Source organism: Gorilla gorilla, chromosome 8 (assembly GCF_029281585.2).
Source record: "Gorilla gorilla gorilla isolate KB3781 chromosome 8, NHGRI_mGorGor1-v2.1_pri, whole genome shotgun sequence".
Taxonomy (NCBI): domain Eukaryota; kingdom Metazoa; phylum Chordata; class Mammalia; order Primates; family Hominidae; genus Gorilla; species Gorilla gorilla.
In genome coordinates this window covers 138,416,497-138,430,303 of record NC_073232.2, presented here as the reverse complement: position 1 = coordinate 138,430,303, position 13,807 = coordinate 138,416,497, and the positions used below count along the sequence as shown (strand labels likewise).

The 13,807-nt window shown below is 44.2% G+C and overlaps 1 protein-coding gene across 3 annotated transcripts in view; it reads left to right on the top strand.

Annotated features, from left to right (window-relative positions):
* Positions 1-13,807, top strand: part of ADAM12 (ADAM metallopeptidase domain 12) — a 377,010-nt gene that overhangs the window by 247,767 nt on the left and 115,436 nt on the right. For all 3 annotated transcript variants that reach the window (XM_019034886.4, XM_019034889.4, XM_063710574.1), the window contains exon 5: positions 6,188-6,264. In XM_019034886.4, coding sequence (XP_018890431.3) covers positions 6,188-6,264 — 77 coding nt within the window. The remainder of the gene's footprint in view (positions 1-6,187; positions 6,265-13,807) is intronic.

Here is a 13,807-nt window from a genome sequence, read left to right as displayed (position 1 = left end):
AAAGAAGGCATTCAGAATAATTTTCATTTGGTATACTCCTTAACAGACTTTGTCTGGTAGCATTCCTTTCTAATCACAAGGTCAAGCCATCTTTGTTACCACTTAAGCATATAAAATGCCTTTCCTTCTAGTCCACTGAGAGTTGGGTAACAGACGTTTGATTTTACTTCCCACATGGCGTAGAGTTGAGGGCTACCAATTTTCAAGTTCAAGAGTTCTTATTCCATCTTCCTCTTACCCACCATTATATTTGATTGATAGTATTAAACAGAAGGAAAAGTTGTTCTACTGGAGTGGGAAAATGCATTAGGTTAAGTAATAAGTATATAAAATACATGGTTAGAGGTTTTTGAAAAGGAAAAGATGTAATTTTGTGGTTATGCATGTTTGGGGCTCTTTTTCTGTGTTGTGTTTTGTTGGTAGAATTAGAATGTCTTGGATCAGCAGAACTAGGCAAAGACGGCCTGGCCTAGTGGGACCAGGTCTTGTTCAGCAATGTCTTTAGAGACATAAGGGTGAGGAAAAGAAAGAGGCTATACAGTTTAGCGCCCTTGAGGCAATCAGAGAGAGGAACAGGGATGCAGTGTTGGAAGGTCTGCAGAGGGCTGTGGCCACAGCTGGCTGGCTGGTAAGGACCATGCAGTGATCAACAGGTCAGGGGGCCCTGGGGTGCAAGCCCCTCTTAGGCATGATGGCTCCCTGCTGGGTCTCTTTCTGGTGTGCATATTCAGACCCAAAAACCAAGTGTTTGTGAACCCACAAGGCCTAGTTGGTACCTGCCTCTTAGCATCAGTGCATGCAGAGGTGCACCCTTGGGCAGGGCACAGGCTCACCTGGAGATTGTCTTGACTGGCCACTGCTGGCCACTAGTGGTGATGTAGCCTGTGCTCCTCTCTCTCTGCCTATGTCACTGGCTAAGAGGGTCACCCCCCACCCCTAGGGGTTGAAGACTGCATCTCCTCCACTCCCCATAATCAAATTTCCCAACCAGCCACGTGATGCATGGTGTGACAACCGTGTCTTGCTGAGTTGTGAAATTATCTGTGTATTGACTTATGTTATAAAAACTCAATCACATTTGTTTAAACATTTAATGAGACATATTGAAAAAAATTAAATTTCACAAAATTGTCATTGCCTTGGAAAATCTAGAATTTGGAGTTCTCATAATTATGGTCAGTAATCTAAGAAGTTAATCACTGTCAGGAATGAACAACGGACTTGTTAGTCAACTGTCTGAAGGTGATACAAAAGTGGTGTTAAAGCTGGAAATCAGTTGTTAACTCTACTAATGACTGAGAGAAGTGAGATTGTTTACTTTAAGCAACAGTTTATGAGAGCTGAAATCCACCCCCCTCCTCCCTCGTAAGCAATACTTCAACTGAGTTGTTGAACTGGAAATTAATTTGGTACTAATTTGTTCTAAGCTCATGCTCTAACGAGCTTATATTTCTGTGTATTTAATTTGAAAGTACATTTAATAAATAATCTATTAAAAACAAATTGAGATTGAGTATAAATGAGCTTGAAATTTCAGAGGTCAGTAATTAAAATTATTGTCACCATTTGGTTTTCAATTTTTTAAACAGTATTTAGCTACTTAGAGCAGCATTTCACATTCCTCTAAAATGGGGGAAATTCTGTAACCATATGTGACCCCAAAGATCTGTGACAGTCAAAACCCAGTGATTCTGGTTACCTTAAGCAGCCGAAATCCTAACAGCAGCTGCCAACCTTTCACTCTCTGCATTGTCTTCCGCTTTGATGCCTGCCGTGTGCCCAGGGCTAAAATCCCTACCAGGGAAGCCCAGCCTGGGAAGGTACTAGGATCCCCCTGATGCCCCAGAGCATTATGATCCAATTATATAACCCCCTCATAGTCAGAGAATTATCATGCTTCCCCTACATACCCAACTAAGAGTTATCTAGAGTGAGAGGACACTGAAGCCATTCAGAATATATGTCACACAAAAGCTAAGGAGGTGACCTGGCAGTGAGGTTTGCCCTCCCTGATGGCCTGGATGGAAGCCTGATGCATCCTTTCCTAAGCCACATGCTTATTGAAGATGGCAGCTTCTCTGGGGGAGGAACAGGGCACTGTGAGAGCTACACTCCTGCATCTGAACCTTCCAGCCCAGCAGAACTAACCCCACCCCTGAATGCCACTCCCCATCCCCAGTGCCCACTATCTTTGCACATGCTTTCCCTCTGTAGGCAAGTCCTCTCCTGCCATGGCCCCTGCATACCTAGCCATTTCACTCTTCAGTGTTGTATGAAGGATCCAAAAAGGAGCACATGGCACTTTCATTGTTTGCAATTGATATAATCAGCAACATAGAAAAAAGATACGCTACAAACTGATAAACTGATAAGATGGTGTGGCAAAAGTGCCCAATATAAGACCAACTTACAAAATCAAAAGCTTTCCTTTACATTAAAAATAAATATATGTAAGACAAAATAGGGAAAAAGAGATCTTATTTATGATATCAACAAATCTACACAATACCTATACATAAGCTTAACAAAAATTTTCCAACAGCCACATGGAAAAAAAAATCTAAAACTAGACTAAAGGACATAAAAATGACCTTATTAAAAGAAGAGGCCTGCCATGTACATGAATAGGCAAACTGTTTATTATGAAAATGTAAGTTCTTCCCAAACCGACCTGTACTTCAGTGTAATACAAACTGAGATCTCAATGGATTATTGTGTAGCTTAAAATTGGATTCTATAATTCATCTGAAGAGAAAATAGGGAATGATAACCTAGAAACTTTTGAGAAAAGAATGGTACCGAAAGAAAACGATTTGGAGAAAGTCACCAAGACAATTCAATAGAAAAAAGAGTAGGTGTTTCAACAAATGGTTCTGGAACAACTAGCTGTCCACATGCTGAAGAATGAAGTTGGACTTGTACTTCAAGCTACATACAAAAATTAATTCAAGATGGTTAAAGATCTAAATATAATAGCTAAACCCATACAACTCTTTAAAAAAAAAAAAAGGATATGTGTAGATCTTTATGACCTTAGGTTAGGTAATGGTTTCTTAGACATGGTACCAGAAGCGTAAGTAGCCAAAGAAAAAAATAGATAAGACCTCATCAAAATCAAAAACTTTGAGCTTCGAAAGATACAATCAAGAAAGTAAAAGGGGCCAGTTCTGATGGCTCACGCCTGTAATCCCAGCACTTTGGGAGGCCAAGGCAGGCAGATTGCTTGAGGTCAGTAGTTCAAGACCAGCCTGGCCAATATGGTGAAATTCCATCACTACAAAAAAATACAAAAATTAGCTGGGTGTGATGGCATGTGCCTGTAATCCCAGTTACTCCAGTGGCTGAGGCAGGAGAATCACTTGAACCCAGGAAGCAGAGGTTGCAATGAGCCGAGACCGTGCCACTGCACTCCAGCCTAGGTGACAGAGCGAGGCTCTGTCTGGAAAAAAATAAATAAATAAAATAAAAATTAAGAAACTAAAAGGACAACCCATAAAATGGGAAAAAAATCTGTAAATCATGTATCTAGTAAGGGTCTAGTGCTGAAAATATATGAAGAACTCTTCTAACTCAACAATAAAAACACCAAAATCCAATCTACAAATTAGCAAGGATTTGAGTAGACATTTCTTCAAAGAAGATATAAAAATGGACAATAAGCACATGAAAAGATCCCCAACATCATTAGTAATTAAGAAAATTAAAACCAAAACCATATTGAAATACCACTTTATATCCACTAGGATGGCTATAATTGAAAAGATGAACAATAACAAGTGTTGGTGAATATGTGGGGAAACTAGAGCCCTCGTGTAATGCTCACAGGAATGTAAAATGGTTCAGCTGCTTGGCGAAACAGTTTGGCAGTACTTTAAAAAGTTAAACATTGAGTTTCCATATAACCAGCAACCTTACTTTTAGACCTATGTGTCTACTCATAGTGCATATCCAAGAGAACTGAAAACACATCCATACAAAAATGTGTACACGTGTTCATAGTAACATTGCTCATAATAGTCAAAAAGTAGAAACAACTCATGTGCTCAACACTTGGATAAGCAAAATATGTTTTCATCCACAAGGCAGAAGGTGATTCAGCCATAGAAAAGGAATGACATTCTAATGCATGCCTCAGTATGACTGAACTTGAGAACACCATGCTTAAGTGAAAGAAGCCAGTCACAAAAGGCACATATTGTATGATTCCATTTCTATAAAATAACAGAACGGGCAAATCCATAGAGATAGAAAGCAGGTTAATGGTTGCCAGAGATGGAGGAGCAGGGAATGGAAAGTGACTGCTAATGAATATGAGGTTTCTTTCTGAGGTGACAGAAATGTTTTAGAATCAATTAGTGGTGATGAGTATATAATATTGTGAATATACAACAAAACTCACTGATTATATATGCTTTTAAAAAGTGAGTTTTATGGCAAGTGAATTTAATCTTAATTTTAAAGGACAACTTAACTCTACCTGATATCAAAATAGAGTATAGAGCAATAGTCATTGGAACAGTGTGGAATTGGCACAGAAACAGACAAATGGATGTCTGTCTCAGTGGGCTAGCACAGAGAGTACAAAAGTGGCACCACAAACATACTGTGGGCCTTTGATATATGCCAAGGTAGCATGTCACATCAGTGAGAAAAGGAAAAATGGCAGCAAAGCACAGCTGGCTCTCATTTGTAGGGGAAAGTTAGCATTGAACCTCACACTCCCACAAAAATTAATTCCAGATGGATTAAAGAGCTAATTGTAAGACTATAAAGATAGAAGAAAATAAAGAAGAACTTATTTGTGACCCTGAAAACAGCCACCTTGAGCTATACAAAAAAATGCATGAAGAGAGAGACAAATGCATTTAGATTGATATACACTGGAAATTCTGAACAAAAAAATATCATAAGCTAAGTTAAAAGACATTTCCCATGTAATAACAGGCAGAGTATTAATATCCTGAGTATATAAAGAACTTCTAAAATTAATATGAAAAAGCTCAACAGAATAATAAATGTCCCTGCAACCCCTTAACCCTATCACCCTCCTTTCATCGCCTTTTAGTTGATCTGAGAATTTTGTCATCTACGTTGAGACCAAGAGATCATCTTAGCCCCTTTCCCATGGTGGTGTCTGGTTTTCTTCATGACTCAATTGCATCTGGTGCTTTTTGTTAGCAAAGTCAAGGTGGGTTTTATTGGGCAGAACGACTGGACACCAAGCTCTGCCCTGGACAAAGTGCATGACTATTGTCATGTGTGAAGGAGCTGTGTGCTAAGGAGGGTGCAGTGGAGACAGACTAACACCTGAGCTGCTCAAAAGAGGAGCTTCTCAGAGGAAACCCTGAGAAGATGCATGTACCTTTCTCTGCAGAGACCTGCACCCAGCTGGCATCCAGAGGATCTGAGTGAGGAGTACTGAGTATACTCAGCCACTTCTTGCCAGTCTGCCACTTAATTGGGGCTGCAGCATAACCTTTGCTCGGTGATAAAATTAACCTTGATTCCGGACTGATATCTGTCTTCACTAAGGAAGTGTCTGTGCTGTGGTTTCTTTTTGTAAGCTGTGACATTATCAAAGAACAGAATATTGCAGGCATGACACATGGTAACTTTTGTCTTAGACTTAGAAGACCTTCCTATTTTTCTTTCCTGCTGAGATAGACTTTCAGCTCTCAATTGGGTAATTCAGTGAGGTCCCCTCCTTCCTTCTTCAACCCCACTTCCTCTCATCTGCTTTCCTGTTTTCATAAGCCACAGATTTAGGCCTTGTTTTATTACATTTCACAGTGTGCTTAAATACCCCCTACAGTTCTTCATCTCATTACAAAAGACAATTTACATGAGGGTAAAATGGCGATGTCAACGTGATTTGTTTTGCTGCTGGATTTTGTAAAACATTCTGTATCAGGGCTTTCCTGTAGGGTGCCAGAGAGACAAGAGTGAAACTAGGGTTCATTTAAAAACCGCTATTGGTCATCTCTAAGTAAATCAGATATTCCCGACATACACCCTGGCTGGGTCATGTTGGGCTTTGCATTAAATATTAAGACTGTAGAACAATATTTTACACAATAGAAAATTCTATAGTTAAAAACAAGTGGAGAGGATTAGAGGCAGTTGATTTATTATAAGTGAGCAAAAATGTGTTATGACTGAAATGGGATTCTCTCCTCCTCCCCTTTAGGGTCACTGTTACTACCATGGACATGTACGGGGATATTCTGATTCAGCAGTCAGTCTCAGCACCTGTTCTGGTCTCAGGTAAGTGGCCATGACCGTGGCGGCTCTAGTCTTCAGCCATCTACTGCAGGCAACCTCTGTCTTTTCGTGCTCGTGCTAAAGCACTGAGAGTGAGTCATGGGGGCTCCCAGCTCAGCTACACCTCCACCTAGGCAAGAGAACACGGAGGCCCTCTCTCCACTGCTTACAAGAGCATGGCCACCCAGGATCTTAGCCTCATGTTCATGCCCCCTCTTAAAGTGCCATCCTCAGGCCTGGTGGGGTAAGAGCGACTGAACTGGTTGAGTTTCAACATCCAAGCATTTTGTGAATTATTTTCCATTTATGTGGCTCTGATGCTTTATAATTCCCAGTGCTAAAAGATAGAACATTACGTACTAATGTTGAAGCTGCTGGCTTAATGTAAATCTTAAAGGGCCTCCTCTCATTAGGAAACAAAGTAAGGAAACTAATTTAGCAACAACCAAGGTGAGTTGAATAGAGGCTTGGATTGGTAGGGGGGTTTGCTACTATGCTATGGGCATGATGCAGGAAACAATTACCTTCCCATGCTAGACAAGTCAACCCGAGGTGTTACTCACAGCCCGCTTCCTTCCACATCACAGTTATTGGCCATCAGGTGGCCCTTATGTGCTCCCCAGGAAAATCATTTTGTTTGATAAATTTTCAGCTGTTTCAGCCTTTTTACTGGATTTGCTTATCGAGTTTGTGAACTAAATGTTTGTATCCTCAGAGTCCTGGGTAACTTTGGCCCAAGGCACCAAAGCATCATTCCATGGGAGGGAAGAGAGAGAAGGCCCTGGAAGGATATACCTGCTTGAGTTAAAAAGCAGAATCACATTCTGCGCATCAGCAGTTCCTGTGACGTCTTTGCAGGTTCTGTGTGGGATCATGGAGGATGAGAATATGCATGTGACACACACAACAACCACACACCTACCAGTTTATTCTTTGCTGCCCTCACTTCTACTCCAGCCAGCAGAGAATGAGAGTTCTATTTGCTCACATGTTCCTCATTGCTCAATACATCTGATTTATCTCTAAGTATTTACCAGCATTGGTCCTTTCATGTACCTAAAAATAAGTACACAAAGCTATTCCTCTTCCTCGTTCATCCCGTTCCAGTCCCACTTGGATAAAAATGCAAGCTGGGAATTCCCCTCCCAGCTTTCTCATCCCTTGTGCATGTAAACACATAGTCAGAGATTGGGGTGTGTATTTGTTTATTTTTACAAACATAGAGTCACGTCATATACATCATTCTACGGCTTTCTTTTGTCACCCAACCCTGTCTGTTTCTCCAAGTTAGCAGACACAGACCCAAATCATTGAGTGAACACACACATTTGCATACACACACACATTTCTGCATACCTGCATTTTTTAAAAGCATTTTTATGTCCTATTTATGCAACACAATTGAACTTTAAGATGTCTGCTACTCTGAAAAGTGAAGGAGGTGCCTTGTGGTTTGAATTTGCTTCTCTCCAGTTATTCATTCATCCAGAAAACATTCCTTGAGTGCTTCCTCATTGCCAGTTCTGTTCTAGGTTCTGGGGACATGGCACTGAACAAAATGCATTCTTCCTGGAGCACTTCCTAGTGGGAGGAACAGACAATGGACATAGAGTAAGGTACATGATGTCAAGGATCATGGAGAAAGACAAAGCTGAGATGGAGGACAGGAAAGGCAACAGGTAGTCAGGGAGGTTCGGAAGGAGGTGAGGTGAGCCCTTTAGATGATGTAGGTAGCATATCAGAGAGAAGAGCATGTGCAAAGCTCCTGAAGCAGAAAGAGGCCTGGGATATTCCCAGAGCAGCGAGGTGGCCAGCATAACTAGAGTGGACAGGGACAGGGAGGCAGTAGAAAGAAATGAGGTCAGAAGGGAAGTGGAAAGGTAGGATCACCAGGGGTCAAGAAGGTGATCAGATGTCCTTTGGCCTCCCCCCAGTGATGGGTGCCAGGGAGCTTGGAGCTGAAGTGATGTGGTCTGACTTCACATTTTTACAGGGGCACTCCAGCTGCCAGGCTGGAAATAGACTGTAGGGAATGTGCACAGAAGCGGAGGCTTGGGTAGGTGTCTTCACAGTAACTCTGGTAAGAGGTGGTGGGGCAGGCCTGGTCAAAGGTGGCAACTTTTGTGAGAGTCGAGAGACCTTTCCACGGGTATTAGAGAGGCTGGCGACTCTAAATTTTGTTAGTGATCTGTGTCTTAAAGTCACTTTCCTGAGGAAGCGTGGGGTGTGAGCACATGAAAGGACCTACTGAAGATGCAGCAAAATCCACTACCAGGCAGGGACTCCAATACACGTACACGCCCAGCATGCAGAGTGGGCGCTCAGGAGAAGGTGAAGAAGGAGAGTTTGGAAGTGACAATTTAGAGCAAAGATGACAACTGTTCACCACCAAGGAGCTGAGGTACATGAGGGAGAAATTTTAAGTAATGAAGTATCATCCTGAGAGGCTGCAGGGGAGGTGATATCAGTGGAATCAGCCAGGATTCAGCTAGGGGAAGGAGGTAAGAGGAATATTCTGGAAGAGATTTGGATCAGGATAGGATTTGAGGATGGACCATGAGCCCCAAGAGCACAGTGGGAAGGGTTAGGGAAAAGGGAGTGGGGATAGAGTCAGTAGAGGATTAAAGACTTGTGGGGGATAAGGGGCCAGTTTTCATGGAAAACCAGTGCTTGAATTCCTGGAGGAGACAGAGATGAGTAGGGTTGGGGGTGAAATGGGGTCAGACCTGGTGGCATCTGAGGTGAAGGTGAGTGACCAATTCAAAATGGGTACTCTGGGACCCCAGGTAGATGTTCTCACCCTAGAACATGATAGTCAGGGTGGTGAATTAGCTGTGTGACAATGGACAGGTCACTGGGCCTCTCTGAGCCCCAGTTTGCATGGTGGGAAGTTTGCATGTTCAAACAAAGTTTGAGTTTGTTTCTCCCCTGTGATGGGTGCCAGGGGAGAAACAGTAAACAAATGCAGTGACCTCTAGGAAAGCCAAGCCCTGTGCCCACCTCTAGTGAGCATCATGAGACAGTCTTTGTTCTTTGATTCTGGGACTGGACTAGTTGGGGGGGGTGTGTTCATGCAGCACTCCTGGGATAATTCCTTGCAAAGCTTTGCAGCTCCTGTAGAGACCAGGGCAGAGATACTCAAGGCCATGGTAGTAAGGACCACACACACTTGGAAAGGGAAGTCCACACTTTACTATTGTGCCTCTCTGGGGCCTGAAAGGTGGACCTCTTTCTTCAAAGGTCATGTGTTGAAGGCTGGATATTCTCAGCCTTCAATTTGGCATTAAGGTCATTGTGTGTAAAGAAGAGAAAAGCTGCCCAGGGGCGCGGTGGCTCACGCCTGTAATCCTAGCACTTTGGGAGGCTGAGGTGGGTGGATCACAAGGTCAAGAGATCGAGACCATTCTGGCCAACATGGTGAAAACCCATCTCTACTAAAAATATGAAAATTAGCTGGGCGTGGTGGCATGCTTCTGTAGTCCCAGCTACTTGGGAGGCTGAGGCAGAGAACTGCTTGAACCCGTGAGGCGGGGGTTGCAGTGAGCCGAGATTGTGTCACTGCACTCCAACCTGGAGACAGAGTAAGAATCCATCTAAAAAAAAAAAAACAAACACGAATTCAAACTGACTTAAAGAAAAACAAAATAATGTGGAGATAGGCTTATGCTACTGAAAAATCTAGGCATGGCTGGATACAGGGTCCTAGCTAATATTATCATGGTCTATTTTCTATCTCAAGCCTCTACCTTCTTCTGTGTTACTTTCATTCTCAGGCACTATCTTAGCATGGGCTGCCATAGCAAAATACCATAGACTGGTTGGCTTAAACCATAGAAATTTATTTCTCACAGTTCTTGAGCCTGGAAAGTCCAAGATCAATGAGCTGACAAGATTGATTTTTCCTCCTGAGGCCTCTTCTCTTGGCTTCCAGGCAGTCATTAGCTTGCTGTGTGCTCACATGACCTCTCTTTGTGCGTGTACAGAGGGAGGAAGCTCTGGTGTCCCTTATAAGGGCACGAATCCCATCATGGGGCTTCCCTCATGATCTCATCTAAGCCTAATCAGCTCCCAAAGGCCCCATCTCCTGATACCATCACATGGGGGCCATGGCTCTAACATATGAATTTGCAGGGTATATAAACACTCAGTCCATAATAGGCAGTTGTTGTTTTGTTTTGTTGGCAGCATGAGGCTTCCATGCTCAAAAAGCAAGAGGAAGAATAAGGGCCTCTCTCCCAAGCTCCGTGGAGGTCATCTAAACACATCCCAGTGGCTCTGACTAGGCCACTGGCTCATCTGTGAAACAATCAGAGTGGTCAGTGGGGAGCTTAGTAGTCTGATCAAACAGGTTATGGCCCTATATCCTGGACCAGGTTGAGGGAAAACTGCACCCAGGGTCCCCGAGGCAGGGAGCAGGGAAGGGGTGAATGTACCAAAGAAATGCAATGAGCTTTTGCCAAAAAAAGAAAAAAAAAAAAAGAAGACAGCTGAGAGCCAGGGACACTCAGAAACAAATAGGCCTCTTCCAGCAACAATTATGAAGAAATTCTCAATTATCAAAACTGAGATCAGCCATCAATGGAAACATCCAGGATTGGCCAGATAATTTTCAGGTTATCTTTATAGGGCTATCAGATTCTTGATGGGCAAAGAGAAAAGGATTATCTACAAGGAGTTTCTAATCGCTCCTATTTACCTTAATAAAACAACTTATAAACTAGTGACATTAACTCATTAGAGTGACAACTGGGGAAGGTATTCCTAGAGTAATATCCAAGCAAGACAAATCCTCCCATGGGGCTTGGCCTTGCCACTCAGTCACGACCCTCCATCCCTCTTCCCAGGCCAGCCCTGTAGTCACCGTGTGCCAGGCACGCTGCCTTAGCTCTTTCAGCCTCCCACAAAGGTGCAGGGCAACTGTCAGGGTTGCCAGTTCCTTCCGCATGGTGGTGACGACCTCGCTGGCCAGACTCTGCAGTGTCTGAGTCTCCACATCACCCCGCATCCCCAGGAGCAGGCACAGACCCATAAATTTGGCAGAAAAGAATATTGTGAAATCCTTGCAGCTGGGATTTCAGGAAAAGTCAGAAGAGTAAGTGCTGCATTGTCTGGTGTCAACCACCAAGAGGGAATGGGAATGGTGATGAGGAACACTGTGTGGGTCTAATGAACTCCTCACTGTGGGCGCTTCTGAGAATTTTGACTTCCCAGATCTTTGTGCTGTTGTTATAAAAGCAGCAGACCGTGCATCAACAGAGAAATTCCGCAGCTGTACAGTCAACTTTATGATCTTTCAAGTCAAGAATCAGACCAGGGTGAGGGGAAGCTGTATCTGATCAACTGCTCACTGACAGAAGAATTGATTGAGACTGGAAATAAAAGGAAAATAAAAATGCAACTAGAGTAGCCCCAGCCTGCTAGCTGTTAAGAAAGAAAATGGGGATTAAAAATTGTGTTAAATGTGGTGTGCTCCAAAAACACATTAAGATCTAGGAACGTGGAGGGAAGCTGGGGTGTCCTAGAAGACACATTAATTACAGCCCAACAGATCCCAGTTTTGCAGCGAAAGAACATCCCACATTGCTTCAAAAATACAGGATCACAAATCAGCAGGAAGAAAAAAACTCTGTTCTAGAACATAGAAGAAGGAGGGAATTAACAAGTTGTTCTTCATCATTTGAAGCTTGAAGCGGAAAGCACACGGAGACAAAAACAGCACAAAGATGTCAGTAGAAAGGGACATTAAAGAGGAGACAGCTCTTGAATGGAGGGAATGAAGTACAACATGGAAAATGGGTCATAAAAAGGAGTTCAGCCATGGAGTTTATTCTTACTTTGAAATGACTCCAAGTCGAATGCGAAGTTGAGGCCATACATTAATTTTGTCCCGTATCGTATGTCTCCCATCGATGCGCAACTCCCAGTTAATACGGTTTCGGTGAAGTGCTTGTGATTCTCCTCCCCCTTTTTACATTCTGGTCCCCAATTTGCTCTGGTGGCTTGGTGCTCTCATTCCTGCCAGCCAGGGAGCGTGGAGGAACTGCCATGAGCTTCAGATAATCTGCAACTCTGCAGGGCACAGACATCAAACTGTCACTGAGATGGGAAGAGAATCCAGCTCCTGGCCCAGAGGAACCGACCTACTGTACTTTGTAATGGGATAGACGTCCAGCCCTGTCATGCTCCAGCTGGGGCATCAAAACAGCCATGCACCCGTCTTCTGAGTTTGTTCCTAAATGCCACGTTCCCACTGCTTCAGCTCTTGGCTGGAGCATGAGCTCCTGGAGGGAAAAAGTTGTCTTTCCCTAATTTTTCTGGTTCTCTTGCCCCGCTCTCTCAGCTCTGACTCAGGTATCTGGCAGGAGGAGTCTCGTGGGCTCTTGGCATTGGAATGAGCCCCAAGTCTTCATTATCTGCAGGCACAGAGGTTCGACTGAAGCTGAATTTCTTAAGGGCCTACCTGTGCTTTAAAAGACCTGAGCCAAGCTCACTTGCTAGATGAGGAAGTGGTATCTCGATCAGATCGTACACTAGAGACTGGTTGTCATCATAGTTATTTCCTTTTTAAATGGGGTTGGTGACACCTGAGTATGAGGTGTCCTCACACTCACATGCGCAGGCCCCCACTTGCCCACATTCCCACACGCACACCACACACTCGCACAGGCGCCCACTTGCACACATTCCCACATGCGCACCACACACTCCCATGGGCAGGCCCCCACTTGCACACATTCCCACACGCACCACACACTCACATGCACAGGCGTCCACTTGCACACATTCCCACACGCGCACCACACACTCCCATGGGCAGGCCCCCACTTGCACACATTCCCATACGCACACCACACACTCGCACAGGCGCCCACTTGCACACATTCCCACACGCACCACACACTCACATACACAGGCGTCCACTTGCACACATTCCCACACGCGCACCACACACTCCCATGGGCAGGCCCCCACTTGCACACATTCCCATACGCACACCACACACTCGCACAGGCGCCCACTTGCACACATTCCCACACGCACCACACACTCACATGCGCAGGCGTCCACTTGCACACATTCCCACACGCGCACCACACACTCCCATGGGCAGGCGCCCACTTGCACACATTCCCATACGCACCACACACTCACATGCACATGTGCCCACTTGCACACATTCATTCCCACACGTACACCACACACTCACATGCGTACCCACTCTGTGGGGTGCTGATGATAGTTGCAGTAGGTCATACTTTATTTTTCTTCATTGTTATGATTCCTGTTTTCATGAGAATGGGGCAGATGTTATTGTCACCTGAGCAGCCAACTAAGGCATGGCATCCTCAGGGGCCTGGAGTTCGTTTCCCAACCCCCAGCAATGCTGTCATGCAGTTTGCACCTTGAAATCGCCACCCTCTCAAAGCCCTTTGCCGCATCCCCATATCACCAGGTACTGACCCAGCTCACTTCCCTTCCTCATCCCAGCTGCAGACCGGGGCCTCTCCTGAATTGGCACCGCACCTTTCCTTGTCCTCATGGGAAG